Raw genomic sequence first — 15,707 nt, 5'->3', positions numbered from 1 at the left:
CAATAATTTTTTTCCGATGAGGAGCAATTAAATAATCTAGGAACTACCCAAGGAAGAAACAGGCTTTGAGCAGTAGTTAGTGACTTTCACTAATGTGGTTCTTTTATTTTTTTCAATTTTAAAACTTTTTCCATCATTAAACCACCGCGAGATACATAATTACAAAGTTGTTCGTGATTGGGTTTCGATCCTATGGTGTTCTCACAACTGTCTGTCCAGCATTTCCCGCCACCTCTGTTCCCAGTTTCCCTCCTCCTCCTATCCCCACCCCAGTCTGCCTTTATGACAGGCACACATTCTCTCTCTCTCCTCTCTTCTTTCACTCTTTCTCTTCTCTCTTCTCCTCTCCTCTCTCTCTTTCTCTCCTCTCTCCCTCTCCCTCTCTTCTTTGCCTCCTCTCCTTCTCTTTTTCTCCTTCCTCTCTCTCTCCTCTCTCCCTCTCCCTCCCCTTCTCCTTCCTTCTCTCTAGGTCTCCTTTCTCTCCCCCACCCCTCGCTGTATTGGGGTCAGTGAGAAGGCACGGTAGGGATTGGGCTTGCCATGCATAGCACCTACCTGGGTTCCATCCTGGCAACCCATATTGTTTCTGCAGCCCCGCCAGGAATGATAAGTGTACTGGGTCTGTTCCAGAACAAAAACAAAAAAGACAGAAAAATTGTGTTTCATAGGCCTATTTCATAGACCTATTCATATTCTTAAGTCTCAGGATATTTCTAGCTTAAACATTTTACTAAATTAGAGTTCTTTCAAAAGATTTCAGTTATACTTTCCAAAACAACCACAAAGCATGATCAGTCATAGCTGACATTCCTTCTAATTGGTGATTCAGAGTGAATGGATGCTTTTGAAAGCGTTCTTTCTCAGACACTATAAGCCCCACTAGTTCTTACTGGAGACATCAATTTAAAAAATTCCTGGGTTTAGGCTTTCAGATTTCTATTGTTTTTATGCTGCTTATGACTCTGAGTAAATCTACTGTTTGCTTCGTCTCATAATACTAAAGTGGCTGTATTTTACTAAATAAAAGGAAGATTGTTGGGGCTGGAGTGATAGTCCCAGTGGGCTGGGACTTGCCTTGAACATGGCCAATCTTCCCCTCCGTCTCTCCCCCCACCCCCATATGGCATCCTTAGCACCACCCGGAATGATCACTGAGTGCAGACCAGGAGTAATCCCACAGCACTGCCGGGTGTAGCCCAGACAAACAGCAACAAATCCAAGAAGATAGATTTTATGTCGGTGTATTTTCAGAAACACAGACTCAACAGTATCAGAAAACATGAGACCTAAGTAAGCTACAGCCAGCAGATCTTGGTAATGTGCCTGTCAAGGTGATGGCGGGAAGGGAGGTGGGGCTGAACACCTCCCTTTTCGGTTTTCTGTGGTCACCAGGAAACAGGCAAGTCACCTGTGACGTATCTGATATGCCAAAAACAGCAACAACAAGTCTCACAATTTGTTGTGAGATGTTACTGGTGTCCACTCAAGCAAATCGAAGAGCAGCGGGAAGACAGTGCTACAGTGCTTCATCCCTGCCTGGGTGTACGATGCTAAGATTGCCAATGCAAGTTTGTTTTTTTTCCCCCAGAGCAAGTGGAGTTACCTGCTGTGGTGTCGGTCAGTGCTTCAGTGATCAAATCTCCATCAGACCCTTCACACGTCTCCATTCCTCCACCTCCGCTATTGCTTCCAGCTGCTGCCACGAGGAGTAATAATACATCTCTGTCCAGTACAATTCCCAGTATGGAGAACAAACCTCCACAGGCGATTGTTAAGCCACAGATCCTGACCCATGTGATTGAAGGCTTTGTGATTCAGGAGGGATTAGAGCCATTTCCTGTAAGTAGCAAATTTGTGCTTGTAAAATATTCACATAGTATTTTAAAAGAATGTAAGATACTGTTTTCAAATGAGTTTCTAATTTTTTTTTAAATTTTTTATTTATCGAATCACCGTGAGAACAGTCACAAAACCTTTCAGTTTAAGTCTTGGTCAGTCATACAATGATCAAACACCCATCCGTTCACCAGTACATATTTTCCTCCACCAGGAACCCCAGTCCCTGCCTGTGTGGCAGATTTCCACTTTACTCTCTCTCTACGTTGATCACATTCAGTATTATGACAGAAGACCCACCATTATTATTTGGAATTTTCCCCAACAATCAGACCTGCCAAAAAGACATCATTAGATAATTTGTTTTCTATTGCTGATTATGAAGAGCGTATGATGTCACGCGGCCACTATTAGTGATATTCTAGTAATAAGTCTGGAGGGATTCCTGCCAGAAGCCGCTGGGTTCTGGGATTGGTTTGTGTGCCTCTGGGATCATGGTCGTTCAGGAGCCAGAGGAGGCGTTCATGGGTAGCAACTCGGGGCCTTGTCGGGGTGGAGAGCGGGGCCAGTTCCACCCCCATGCTATGAGGCACTGCGTGCCTCGTCACTGCAGTCTCATACCTGGCTCTCCATTAGGCTCTGAAAGATGGTGGCCACCATGCCACCGCCGCGAGGGGGAAAAGGCAGAGGGACAAACACCCTTGCCCACCCAGAGCGGCATGGAAACATAGTTTAATGCACAGTCCAGATGCATTTCTGTTGGGCATTATATTTTGCTCGAATTTTCCCACCACCATTCAAGCCTGCCTCCAGGGCCAGACCCTAGATCGTTTACTTTCCATTGCTCACTGTGTATATGATTGTGCGGCCACTTAGGCAGGCTATTCGGAAGAGTAGTCCTGGTACCCACATACCGGAGCCATGCTTGTAGAAGCTCATGGTCACTGGGATTCCTTCTGGAGAAGGCGGGGGGACAGCACCTGCCCCATTTGGGACCTCCTGGTGATATCACCTTGGTACAGGGTCCGGAGAATTCTCCGGGTGTTGTATGATTTTTTGATTTTAAAACTTGCCTTTCTCTGTTATTGTTGCATTGGGGCCACACCCGGCAGTGGTCAGGGCTGGCTTCTGGCGACACTCAGGGGTCACTCCTCTGCACTGCTGGGAGGGCATCCAGGTCTGCTGTGTGCAAGGCAGAACCCTGACCACTGCGCTAGTGCTCCAGCCTCATGAAAGTTGACAATATTTGTCTAGGTCTATATCCTTATATATACATGTATATCTCCAAATATATAATTTTGTTAGTTCTTCAGATGTATCTGTTCAGAAGAAAAATTTCAGGATATGAGAATTGATTTTCTAATTTTAGAGAAAGATCATTGGAAGTTTACTCCATTGAAATAATCTTATTTTTCCCCCCTCATCTTAAAAAATGTTCATTGGGGCCAGAGAGATAGTACAGTGGGGGTAGGGTGCTTGCCTTGTATGTGACTGACCCCAGTTCAATCCCTGGCATCCCATATCGTCCCCCGAACACCGCCAGGAGTGATTCCTGAATGAGTACAGAGCCAGGAGTAACCCTGAGCATCGCTGGCTGTGACCCCCCCCCCCCCCAGAAACAACAAATATTCATTAAGAAAATTCAGGGAAGACGAGGGAATGGCCTCAGGGCCACTCCTGTAATGCATAGGAGACTGTGATGCTGGCGCTCCGTGGGAGGGCATTGCGCACTGCTATTCGAGCCACATTCTCAGCCCTCACCTTTTTTTTTTTTTCCCTTTTTGGGTCACACCCAGTGATGCTCAGGTATAACTCCTGGCTCTGCACTCAGGATTTACTGCTAGCAGTGCTTGGGGGACCATATGGGACCATATGGGATGTCAGGGATAGAACCTGGGTCTCATTCAAGGCAAATGGCCCTACCCGCTGTGCTATTGTTCCAACCTTTCTTTTTATGGTGTATGAAATGACACCCTCCCATTCTTTTTATACTGTATGAAATGACACCTAACTTTGATTTTATGGGGCTTCTTGCATAATGTGCTACTTCGTGAACTTTAACTTGGGCACAGAAAAAAAAAGCAAGTTTTCAGTAACCTGATTCTTCTGAAATGACCTGGTTGATAGTGTATAATTAGCAAATAGATTTTCTCACTATTCTTTGATTGTCAGCCTTCAGTCAGATTTTTAAAAATGCTTTTATATCCACCTTTAAAGGGAGGCATTATCTCTCTCACTAATAATCTTTTGAGACTACCCATATATAATTTATATGCTAATATTTAGAGATGAACATTTTCCTAGAAAATAAATCCAAGCTAGGCCTAGGGAAGTCACTCAGTGTAGAGAGCCTGCCTTGCAGGTATGCAGTGATGCTCTTAATCCCTGCACCCCAAATAGGGAGTGAGAGCCTAGAAACACTAGCACAGTTATCCCTAGGACCACAACAGGTACAGCAACAAAAAGTGTCATTTCTAGTGCACCTCCACACAGGATGCCAGCCCCACAGTCAGCCCTGCGGCCTGCAGTGAGGTCCCCAGCCCAAAGAGTTCAACTCATCACACCAATGACGGACGGTGGGAGAAAGTAAAGTCAGTGAAAATAGAAGCCAGAAATCAAAGGCAGGAAAAGCTTTGAATCATTTAATTTTTCAAATTCACAGGTAGGGGAGATTTTGCATTGTGATTTTGAGTTGATCACCAATTCAGCTGCCTTTGTTTTTAGTGTGCTTTGTGTTTATTTTGGACTTTATTAAACAAGTTCACAAACCCGATGAGGAATTCTGACACTGAGCAGAGAAACGGACTCTCCTCCACTTCCCCAACTGTTTGGGGAATGGTCTGTCTGTGATCATCTGACCTTTGTCCAGTCACTTGGCCTCTCTCATCTTCAGTACCATCCTTCCAGTGCAGATGATACTTTTCTCTTGGGGTTGTTGTGGAAAATAAATCTGCATTGATTATTCTGTGCACTGTAGGCACCCACAGCCCATAGAGATTATCATCAGTTTTTGCTAGTGATAGAACTTTTTTTCAGATGATAAAAGTAATATATATTATATTAAATGGAAATTTGGGTGACACACAGTAAAATAATCTTAGTAATACCACTATATATGCATTTTTTCTCACAATTAGTGTTATTATATAATTCTGCTTTTTTTTGTAATGTAGGAGTACTGCTGTTTATTCAGCCACTGATTAGGCTGATTGAATTTTGCATGAACTCCACCTTACTTTTTTCCCCCCATTTTTTATAATTTTATTTATTGAATCACCGTGAGAGCAGTTACAAAGCTTTCGGGTCTAAGTCTCGGTCATACAATGAAAGTATGACCTTCACCAGTGCCCATTCTCTACCTCCAAAAACCCCAGTAAACCCCCATCCCACACCCTCCCCCTAAGTGTGGGGTGATTTCCAAATCACTCTCTCTGTACTTTGATCATATTCAACATTTTGACACCAGACCCACCATTATTATTTGGGATTTTACCCCAATACTCAGATCTGCCGAAAAGGCAATAGTAGACAATTTGATTTCTATTGCTGGTCATGAATAATATGTGATGTCGCATGGTTGCAGAGTGGCTGCGCAATTTTGAAATTCCAAAATTTTAACAATTAAATCTGGAGAGATTTCCTGCCAAATCCTGCTAGGTTCCGAGATCTGTTCCTGAGTCTCTGGGATCATGGCCATTAATCAACTTGATCAGGAGCCAGAGACGCCATAACAATGAATGGTCCTCATTCCCCTCATCCTGAAGGAGCCACCAATATGTCATTGAGCTACACTAGCACGGGACAGGGACGAATGGAGACGTTACTGGGCCCGCTCGAGTGAATCGGTGAACAACGGGGTGATAGTGATAGTGACATGGAAAAAAAAGTTTCAGAAAAAATTGGGGAGGGGTGTTATTTAATTTTTATTAGGGAGGCATTGGTTTGTAGGACTCTCTATTTTAGGGGTACAATGTTCTCTATCACCTCCCACTGAGGTGCTGATGACCACCCACAACTCCGTCCACTGACCCTTCCCTTCTCCTTTCCCTCCACCTGGGTTACCTCAGTTCTGTTCTCAGAGTCTCAGGGTTTGTTTCTGTTGGACTTTCATCTCTTTCTCTATTTCTTCATGTGCCATATTTGGGTGATAACATCTTCCCTTTGACTTACTCCTCCTGGTATGACTTTCTCTAGTTCCATTTGGGTTGTTAACAAAAGCAAGATTTTATCTTTCCTTGTAGCTGAGTAGAATTGTTCACTCATTCGTCAATTCAGTACTTGGGCTGTTTCCATCTCATGACTGTTAAAAAGAGGGTGGCAATGAACAGAGGTATGCAGATTGTTTTTTGCAAGTTGTTTTTTTTGGAGGGGGGCACAGATATTTTTCATTCTTTGGACAGATCCTTAGGGGTCAAATTATCAGATTTTATGATAGATCTGTTTTCATTATTTTGAAACATTTTTTTTTATGAGTGTTGTATGTATTTTATTAACATATTTATTATATATTTTATTTATTTTTTATTTTTTTTCCCTTTATTTTATTTTATTTTTTTTAAAGTTGTAGATTTACATATTTTTGTGCTTTGGTTTCAATTATACAATGATCAGATACCCATCCCTCCACCAGTGCCCATTTTCCACCACCATGGATAATATCCCTCCCACCCCCATCCCCCCATCTCCCCTGTCTCTGTGGCAGGGCAATCCCCTGTGTTCTCTCTTTCCTTTTGGGTGTTGTGGTCTGCAAAAGAGGCATTGAGTGGCAAACATGTTCAGTCCATAGTCTACTTTCGACATGCATCTCCCCTCCTGGGAGGATCCTCCAAACATCCTTTATTTGGTGCTCCCTTCTCTATCTGAACTGCCCTTTCCTCTAGGATACCTGGCTGGCCTCTAAATTATGGAGTAATCCTCCTGGTGCTGATCTCAGCTATTCTTGGGTATTAATCTCATACTTTGTTACTTTATATCCCCCAGATGAATGCAATCTTTCTATGTCTATCCCTCTCTTTCTGACTCATTTCGCTTAGCATGATACTTTCCATATTGTACCACTTGTATGTAAATTTCATGACTTCATCTTTTCTAAGAGCTACATAGTACTCCATTGTGTAGATGTACCAAAGTTTCTTTAACCAGTCATCTGTTCTTGGGCATTCAGGTTTCTTCCAGTTTCTGGCTATTGTAAAGAGTGCTGCAATGAACAAACAAGTGCAGATGTCACTTCGACTATACATTTTTGCCTCTCTGGGATATATTCCCAGGAGTGGTATTGCTGGGTCAAATGGGAGCTCAATTTCTAATTTTTTGAGAATCGTCCATACTGTTTTCCAGAAGGGCTGAACCAGTGGACATTCCCACCAACAGTGAAGGAGTGTCCCTTTCTCGCCACATCCACGCCAGCATCGGTTGCTTTTGTTGTTTTGAATGTGGGCCAGTCTCTGAGGTGTGAGATGGTATCTCATTGTGGTTTTGATCTGCATCTCCCTGATGATTAATGATGTAGAGCATTTTCTCATGTGCTTTTTTACCATTCGGATTTCTTCTTTGAGAAAGTTTCTGTTCATTTCATTGCCCCATTTTTGGATGGGGTTGGATGTTTTCTTCTTGTGGAGTTTAACCAGTATTCTGTATATCCTGGATATCAACCCCTTGTCAGATGTGTATTCGGTGAATATCCTTTCCCATTCTGTAGACTGTCTTTGTATTTTGGTCACTGTTTCTTTGGAGGTGCAGAAGCTTCTTAGTTTAAGATAGTCCCATTTATCTATGTTTTCACTTGCTCGGCCAGTGGCGTGGCATCTTTGAAGATACCATTAGCTTCAATGTCATGGAGGGTTTTGCCAACTTTATCTTCAATGTACCTTATGGTTTCTGGTCTGATGTTGAGGTCTTTAATCCATTTTGATCTTACTTTTGTACATGGTGTTAGGCAGAGTTCTGAGCCTATTTTTTTGCATGTAGCCGTCCAGTGATGCCAACACAATTTATTAAAGAGGCTTTCCTTACTCCACTTCACATTACTTGCACCTTTATCAAAGATTAGATGAGCATATGATTGAGGAGAGATGTCAGTGTATTCAACCCTGTTCCATTGGTCTGCAGTTCTGCCTTTGTTCCAGTACCATGCTGTTTTAATTATTACTGCTTTGTAGTACAGTTTGAAGTTCGGGAGGTTGATTCCTCCCATTTTCTTTTTCCCAAGAATTGCTTTAGCTATTCGTGGGGGCTTATTGTTCCATATAAATTTCAAGAGTGTTTGCTCCATTTCTTTGAAGAATGTCATGGGTATCCTTATAGGGATTGCATTGAATTTATACAATGCTTTCGGTAGTATTGCCATTTTGACAATGTTAAGTCTCCCGACCCATGAGCAGAGGATATCTTTCCATTTCCTCATGTCCTCTTTTATTTCCTGAAGTAGCGTTTTGTAGTTTTCTTTGTACAGGTCCTTTACTTCCTTAGTTAAGCTGATTCCTAGGTACTTGATTTTCTGGGGCACAATTGTGAATGGGATTGTTTTTTTCATGTTGCTTTCTTCTCTCTCACTGTTTGCGTATAGGAAAGCCATGGACTTTTGGGTATTGATTTTATAACCTGCAACTTTACTATACGAGTCTATTGTTTCTAGGAGTTTTTTGGTGGAAGTTATTGGGTTCTCTAAGTAGAGTATCATATCATCTGCGAATAGTGAGAGCTTGATTTCTTCCTTTCCTATCTGAATGCCCTTAATATCTTTTTCCTGCCTAATCGCTATTGCAAGTACTTCCAGTACTATATTGAACAGCAGTGGAGAGAGTGGGCATCCCTGTCTCGTCCCTGATCTTAGAGGGAAGGCTCTCAGTTTTTCCCCATTGAGGATGATGCTTGCTGTAGGCTTGTGGTAGATGGCTTTAATTATGTTGAGGAAGGTCCCCTCTATACCCATTTTGGCTAGGGTTTTCATCATAAAGGGGTGCTGGATCTTATCAAATGCTTTCTCTGCATCTATTGATATGATCATATGCTTTTTATCTTTTCTTTTGTTGATATGGTGGATTATGTTGATTGATTTCCGAATGTTAAACCATCCTTGCATCCCTGGGATGAATCCTACTTGGTCATGGTGTATGATCTTTTTGATGAGTAGTTGGATTCTATTTGCTAGTAGTTTGTTGAGGATCTTTGCATCTGTGTTCATCAGGGATATCGGCCTGTAATTCTTTCTTTGTGGTATCTCTGTCTGCTTTTGGTATCAGTGTGATATTTGCTTCGTAGAAACTGTTCGGAAGTGTTTTTGATATTTCAATTTCGTGGAAAAGCTTAAAGAGCATCGGGAGTAAGTCCTCTTTAAAGATTTGGAAGAATTCACTAGTGAATCCATCCGGGCCAGGACTTTTGTGCTTGGGGAGACTTTTTATTGCCATTTCAATTTCCTTGATGGTGATAGGTCTGTTCAGGTATTCCAGGTCTTCTTGGTTCAGCCTTGGGAGTCTGTAGGAGTCTAGGAATTTATCCATTTCCTCGAGGTTTTGATGTTCCGTGGCATAAAGCTTCTCAAAGTACTCCCTGAGGATCCTCTGAATTTCTGTGGTTTCTGTTGTAATGACCCCCTTTTCATTTCTGATTCGGTTTATTAGGGTTTTCTCTCTCCCTTTCTTTGTGAGTTTTGCTAGAGGCTTATCGATCTTGTTAATTTTCTCAAAGAACCAGCTTTTGGTTTCATTGATCTTTCGGATTGTTTTTTGGGTTTCCATCTCGTTAATCTCTGCTCTGAGTTTTATTATTTCCTTTCTCCTGTTCGGGTTGTGCTCCTTTTTTTGGTCCTTCTCCAAGCTCTTAAGCTGTGAGGTTAGGTTACTTATGTGTGCTCGCTCCTCCTTCCTGAGGAATGCTTGTAGAGCTATAAACTTTCCTCTTACAACCGCCTTTGCTGTGTCCCATAAGTTTTGGTAACTCGTGTTCTCATTTTCATTCGTTTCTAGGAATCTTTTGATTTCCTCTTTGATTTCCTGTCTAATCCACTCGTTGTTCAATAGTGCACTGTTTAATTTCCAGGTGTTTGATTTAGTTTTCTGTTTTTGTGTGTGATTTACTTCTAATTTCAGCGCATTATGGTCTGAGAAGATTGTTGATACAATCTATCTTCTTAATTTTATGGAGGCATGTTTTGTGGCTCAGCATGTGGTCTATCTTGGAGAATGTTCCATGGACGCTTGAGAAGAATGTGTATTCAGCTTTTTGTGGATGAAGTGTCCTGTATATATCTACTAAGTCCCTTTCTTCCATTGTTTCCCTCAAATGAAGTATGTCCTTGCTAAGCTTGAGTCTGGTTGATCTATCAAGAGGTGACAAAGCAGTGTTGAAGTCTCCCACTAGTATTGTGTTGCTATTGATGTCTTTTTCCAAATCTATGAGTAGTTGTTTTAAGTACTTTGCTGGTCTCTCATTAGGTGCATATACATTTATTATTGTAAGTTCTTCCTGTTGTACAGATCCTCTGATCAATAAGAAATGGCCTTCACTGTCTCTTATGACCTTCCTCACTCTGAAATCGATGTGGTCTGATATAAGGATGGCTACCCCAGCTTTTTTATGGGAGCTGTTTGCCTGTAGGATTGTTTTCCAGCCTTTGACTCTGAGTCTGTGTTTGCTTTGACTATTGAGATGCGTTTCTTGCAGGCAGCAGAATGTTGGGTTCAATTTTCTAATCCATCCTGCCACTCTATGTCTTTTAATTGGTGCGTTTAGCCCATTGACATTGAGAGAGATTATTGTTATGGGATTTTGTCCCATTGTTCTGTTAAAGTTTGGTGTATTTGAGGGGCCTTTCTTGCCTTAAAGTAGCCCATTTAGTTGTTCTTGTAACCATGGTTTTGAGTCTATGAAGTTCCTGAGCTGTTGTTTGTCTGTGAAACTGTGTTTTGTTCCTTCTGTTATGAATGAGAGTCTTGCTGGGAAAAGTATTTTTGGGGAGGCATTTATTTCATTGAGTTTTTTTACTATGTCCCACCACTGTTTTCGGGCCATGAGGGTTTCATCAGAAAAATCAGCTGTGAATTTTAAGGATGCTCCTTTGTAAGAGATTTCTTTCTTCGATCTTGCTGCTTTCAGAATTTTGTCTCTGTCTAAGGTTTTGGTCATTTTGATCAGAATGTGTCTTGGGGTATTTTTATTCGGATTTCTTCTAGCTGGTACCCTTCGGGCCTCCTGAATGTGGTCACAAGTTTTCTTCAGCTCTGGAAATGTTGTAGCAATGATTTCTTTGACAGTTTCTTCTTCATTGAGGTTTTCTTCCTGTCCCTCTGGGACTCCAATAATTCTTATGTTACCCCTCTTGGCTTCATCACGATCTTCTCTTGCCATCTGTTCCCGAATTGTGAGTCTCTTTTCCATTTTCTGCTCTTTTCTGGAGAGTCTCTGAACTTCATCTTCGAGCTCACTGATTCTGTTCTCTGCCGCTCTTACTCTGCTGCTGAGGCCTTCCACTGAGCTTTTCAATTCGCCTACGAGATTTTTCAGGTCTGACATTTCTGATTGCATTTTCCTCATTTCTGCCTTCAGATCCTCTTGTCTTCTATTGGCATTGTTTTCCATTGTTTCTTTTAATTCCCTAAGCATCCTAAGTAGCTCCCTTCTGAATTCCTTGTCAGAGAGGTTGTCTAACACTACAGTACTGTTGGTGTCATCTGGGCTAGACTCTTCAATATGAAAGTTTGATGGGCTTTTGCGTTGCTTTACCATTGTGAGAGGTGTGGTTTAGTCCTTCACGTTCACTGTTACTATTCTGCTTGATATGCAGTGTGAGTTAAGATAGGCTTATGAGTTATTGGCTACTGTGTTTCTAGTGGCTGAGCTAAAATAGAGAAGTTTCCATCTAAGAAGTTAGCTTATGGTTCCTATGGCATATGTAGTGGGAAAATATTTCGCGGCCACGTTAGCGGCCGCGGCTCCGGAAAGAGTCCCTGGCACTGGGCGAGGAGTTGGGAAGGTCTCCTGTTTGGAATTGGAGCCGTTCAGCTTTGTTGCCCAGAGCTGGGCCTCTGTGCCCGTCCCACGCAGATCAGGGGTTGAAAACCGGCTGTCTAGGGGCTGTTTCTAGCTGCGCGTGCCCAGAAAGGGACCCAGGCCCTTGGGGGCGGGCTGTACCTGTTGGAATTGGAGCCGTTCAGCTTTGTTGCCCAGAGCTGGGCCTCTGTGCCCGTCCTACGCAGATCAGGGGTTGAAAACCGGCTGTCTAGGGTCTGTTTCTAGCTGCGCGTGCCCAGAAAGGGACCCAGGCCCTTGGGGGCGGGCTGTACCTGTTGGAATTGGAGCCGTTCAGCTTTGTTGCCCAGAGCTGGGCCTCTGTGCCCGTTCCTCGCAGATCAGGGGTTGAAAACCGGCTGTCTAGGGCGAAACATTTCATACTGTATTCGATAGGAGTTGGATCAGTTTTTATTTCAACGTATGCAAGTCTTGTTTTTTCTGGCCTTTTTGATATAGGCGATTCTCACTAATGAGGAGAAGCCTCATTTATTTGAATTGCATATCCCGAATAACCAGTGAGGATTAACATTTTTTCATGTGTCTTGGCCATCTCTATGTCTTCTTGGTGAATTTTTTGTTGAGTTCTTCTGATTTTTTTTAATGGCTTTGTTTTTGTTGTTGTGATTGGGTCTTGAATATCACCCCTTGGTTAGAGGCTGTGCAAATATTTCCTCCCATTCAGTAGAATGGAATACTACTTTCAAAAATTACTTACCAAAAGTAGGACACTAGGTTGTGTTTGATAGCCTTTGAAGTGGCCATGCTACTAATGACCTGACAATAGAAATTGCCTAACCTTTTACCGAAAATCAATTAATGAAGGTCTAGTCCACTGCACAGGGAAATTAACACAGATCTATTTGTTTACAAAGGTCTTTTTAACAGAGTTATTTCCAAAGTCTTTTAAGGCTATTTTACTTTATTCTCTTTCTCTTTTACAGGTGACTCGTTCATCTTTGCTAACAGAACAGCCCGTTAAAAAAAGGCCTCTTTTGGATAACCAGGTGATAAATTCTGTTTGTGTTCAGCCAGAACTGCAGAACAATACAAAGCACGCGGATAATTCATCTGACACAGAGATAGAAGACATGATTGCGGAAGGTATGTGGGTTGTTTAGAAGGGAATGTGGAGTTTTATTCTACACAGACTTCCACTTGAAGTACTCACTTTCATTCTCACAAAATGCATTATTTGACTAAAATAATGGGAACACTAACCAGATGATTAGTGGCTGAATAACTAAAATACAAGATTGGTGTTAATTTGCATGGTGCCAGACTTTTGAAGGACTAAAGATGGTAAAAGTTCCAATATTAGAATAATTAAAAAAGATTTAGCAAAACAACCAGCTTTCAAAAAAAAAAAAAAAAACCCAGCTTTCTGTCTTTTTTGTTTGTTTTGTTTTTGAGCCACACTTGGCAGTGTTCAGGATTGATCCCTGAGCAGAGAGCCAGGAGTAAGCCCTGAGCTCCACCAGATGTACCTTCCAAACCAGACCAGACCAAACCAAACCAAAACCAGTACAAAAAGCCACCACTAACAAAAGTCTTTGCATGCTCCTTGCCCCCTAGACTGTTTCTCCCAGGTACCCCCTCCTCCTGGCTTAATAAAAAAAACAGTTTGCATCTCTAAAAAAGTACATTTAAAATATACAATTATAAAGAAATATTCAATGCTAATAACTTTTGGTATCATCTGATACCAAGATTTAAATATCAAGATTATTCCAGCTGTTTAAAAATGCACTTTTATAGTTATTTTGTTTGAGATCCAAACAGTGTGTACATTTTATTATCCATATAATTTTACTTGCTACTGGAAAACTTAGTTTAATCATGAATACCTTTTAGTTTGAGCAAAGTTTCATTTTTGTTTCAGGTGAAGAGTAGTAAAGATTTTGCTTTACTTGAGACCAGTACTTTAAAGTCAGGAAGAAGATAGCTCACAGGGTGGTGGCTGTGGGCATCCTTTATGTGTGTGCGGCCTGGGCTGTGCTCCAGTGAGGTGTGGTCCCTAGCCACCCACCACCCCAGGATGACCCTAGTGGCCCAGTCCTCAGCACTGTTGGCCCCAGCCATTGAACCATCAGCCCATGCAGCTGAACTGCGTGTAGCCAGGAGTGACCCTCGAGTCTTTGAACACTGCATAGGAAGCCCCTCTCCCCCCAAATGTAGTCACAGTTCAGGGGTTCCCTCCCATATCTACAAGCAGTAAAGAATTGAAAATTGTAGGCTAAAAAGCATGTGTAGTGTGCCCCCTTGTGGCCTAGAAAACCCTCAACATGTTTCGTGATCCTTGTGGTTCGTGGCCTAAAAGGCCTTCAGCCTATGCTGTGCTACGGGCTGAGAGGAGCTTGCTTCTGTTTTGTTCCCGAGTGGTGTGCTCGGCGGCTCTGTGCTGGGGATTGCTCATGGACTCTGTGGTTCTGGGAATCAGACCCGACATTTCCTTTGAATTCTCTCTCTTCTTTCTGGTTTTGGTTCATTTTGTTTTGTTTTAAGCGTCACTTCCAGTGATGTTCAGGGGTCAGTCCTGACTCTTCATTCAGGAATTAGTTCTGGCCGTGCTCAGCGGACCATATGGGACGCCTGAGGTTGAACCTGGGCTGACTGTATGCAAGGCCTTACGCACTTTACTATCAGCTTTGGCCCCTGAATTCTCTCTCCATCCTCTGACGAGCTTTCGACTTAATAGGAACTAGGTATCTCCATCACAGAAAGATACCCAATGATCAACAAATGTAAGTTTTAATGTAGAAAGTTAGGGTCTGTAAAATGGACTGATGTTGTTAGTTGGCATGTGTTCTGTAGAGGTGAAATCTGACCCGAGTCTTAGGTAAAAAAAGCAGAAATTAAGGATAATAAATAGGAAGAATGCTGGAGAGATAGTAGAGTTGGTAGGGCGCTTGCCTTGCATGTGGTTTACCAGGGGTTCGATCCCCAGCATCCCATATGGTCCCCCAAGCGCCGCAGAAATGATCCCTGAGTGCAGAGCCAGGAATAACCCCTGAGCACTTCTGAGAGTGACGTGAAGCGCAAAATAAATAAATGAACAGGAAGAATCTTTCTAGTTAGAGCACCATGAATAGTGGATTTTCAAATGCTGGGTAGCTTCAGGAGAAAGCAGTGAAGAGCAGATGGTGGTTCTCGGTATTGATAAGCAGTCATATACTAGAGTTCTTGGAAATTGGAAGAGGAGAATGAGTCATTCTGTGAAGAGGATGATCAGTGAAGATTTTGAAGTGGGCTACATGGACAAGAGTAGTTTTGGAAACTGCGATCTTATTATCTCATTCCTACTTTGGACAGCCTGGCAGGCTACCGAATGTAGCCTGCCCACACGGCAGAGTCTGGCAAACGCCCCGTGGCGTACCCAATATGCCAAATACCAGTAACAATGATGGGTCTCATTCTCCTAACTCTGAAAGAGCCTTGAATATGGCACTTTCTTAAAAAATCTCAGGGCTAGGACGAAGGAGACGTTACTGGGGCCCGCTCGAGGCAATCGATGAATTAACAGGATGGTCGTGATCGTTGTCATCACGTAGGGTGAATTAGGGCTTGCCTCTAATTGCTGTCTCAGGTAGGGAGAAGGAGAGGATTAATGGAAGGCAAGGCAGAGTGATTTGATAGGACAAGATACAGAGGAGGAGAGAGGGAAGTTTAATTGTGATTAAATTTGCTGGGATGGAGCTTATTGGTAGAGTACTTGCTTGTTTGAAACCCTGGGTTTGACCCCTAGAATCCCCCCACACCCCAAAGTGATTGATTTGATAGTGGAGATATAGCTGCATTCCACACAGTGTGCCAGCATTCTGAAGACTTGATAGATGGTTTCCCAAGGCGGTTTTCTTCTTTTG

The 15,707-nt window shown here is 42.5% G+C and overlaps 1 protein-coding gene across 1 annotated transcript in view; it reads left to right on the top strand.

The window, feature by feature from the left end:
- Window positions 1-15,707, top strand: part of PHC3 (polyhomeotic homolog 3) — an 86,584-nt gene that overhangs the window by 57,177 nt on the left and 13,700 nt on the right. Inside the window, exons 10-11 of the mRNA XM_056110631.1 lie at window positions 1,589-1,839; window positions 12,789-12,948. Coding sequence (XP_055966606.1) covers window positions 1,589-1,839; window positions 12,789-12,948 — 411 coding nt within the window. The remainder of the gene's footprint in view (window positions 1-1,588; window positions 1,840-12,788; window positions 12,949-15,707) is intronic.

Source organism: Sorex fumeus, unplaced genomic scaffold, assembly GCF_029834395.1.
Source record: "Sorex fumeus unplaced genomic scaffold, SorFum_2.1 ptg000010l, whole genome shotgun sequence".
Taxonomy (NCBI): Eukaryota; Metazoa; Chordata; class Mammalia; order Eulipotyphla; family Soricidae; genus Sorex; species Sorex fumeus.
The sequence above is the reverse complement of the archived record's forward strand: the minus strand, read 5'-3'. Positions and strand labels throughout refer to the sequence as shown.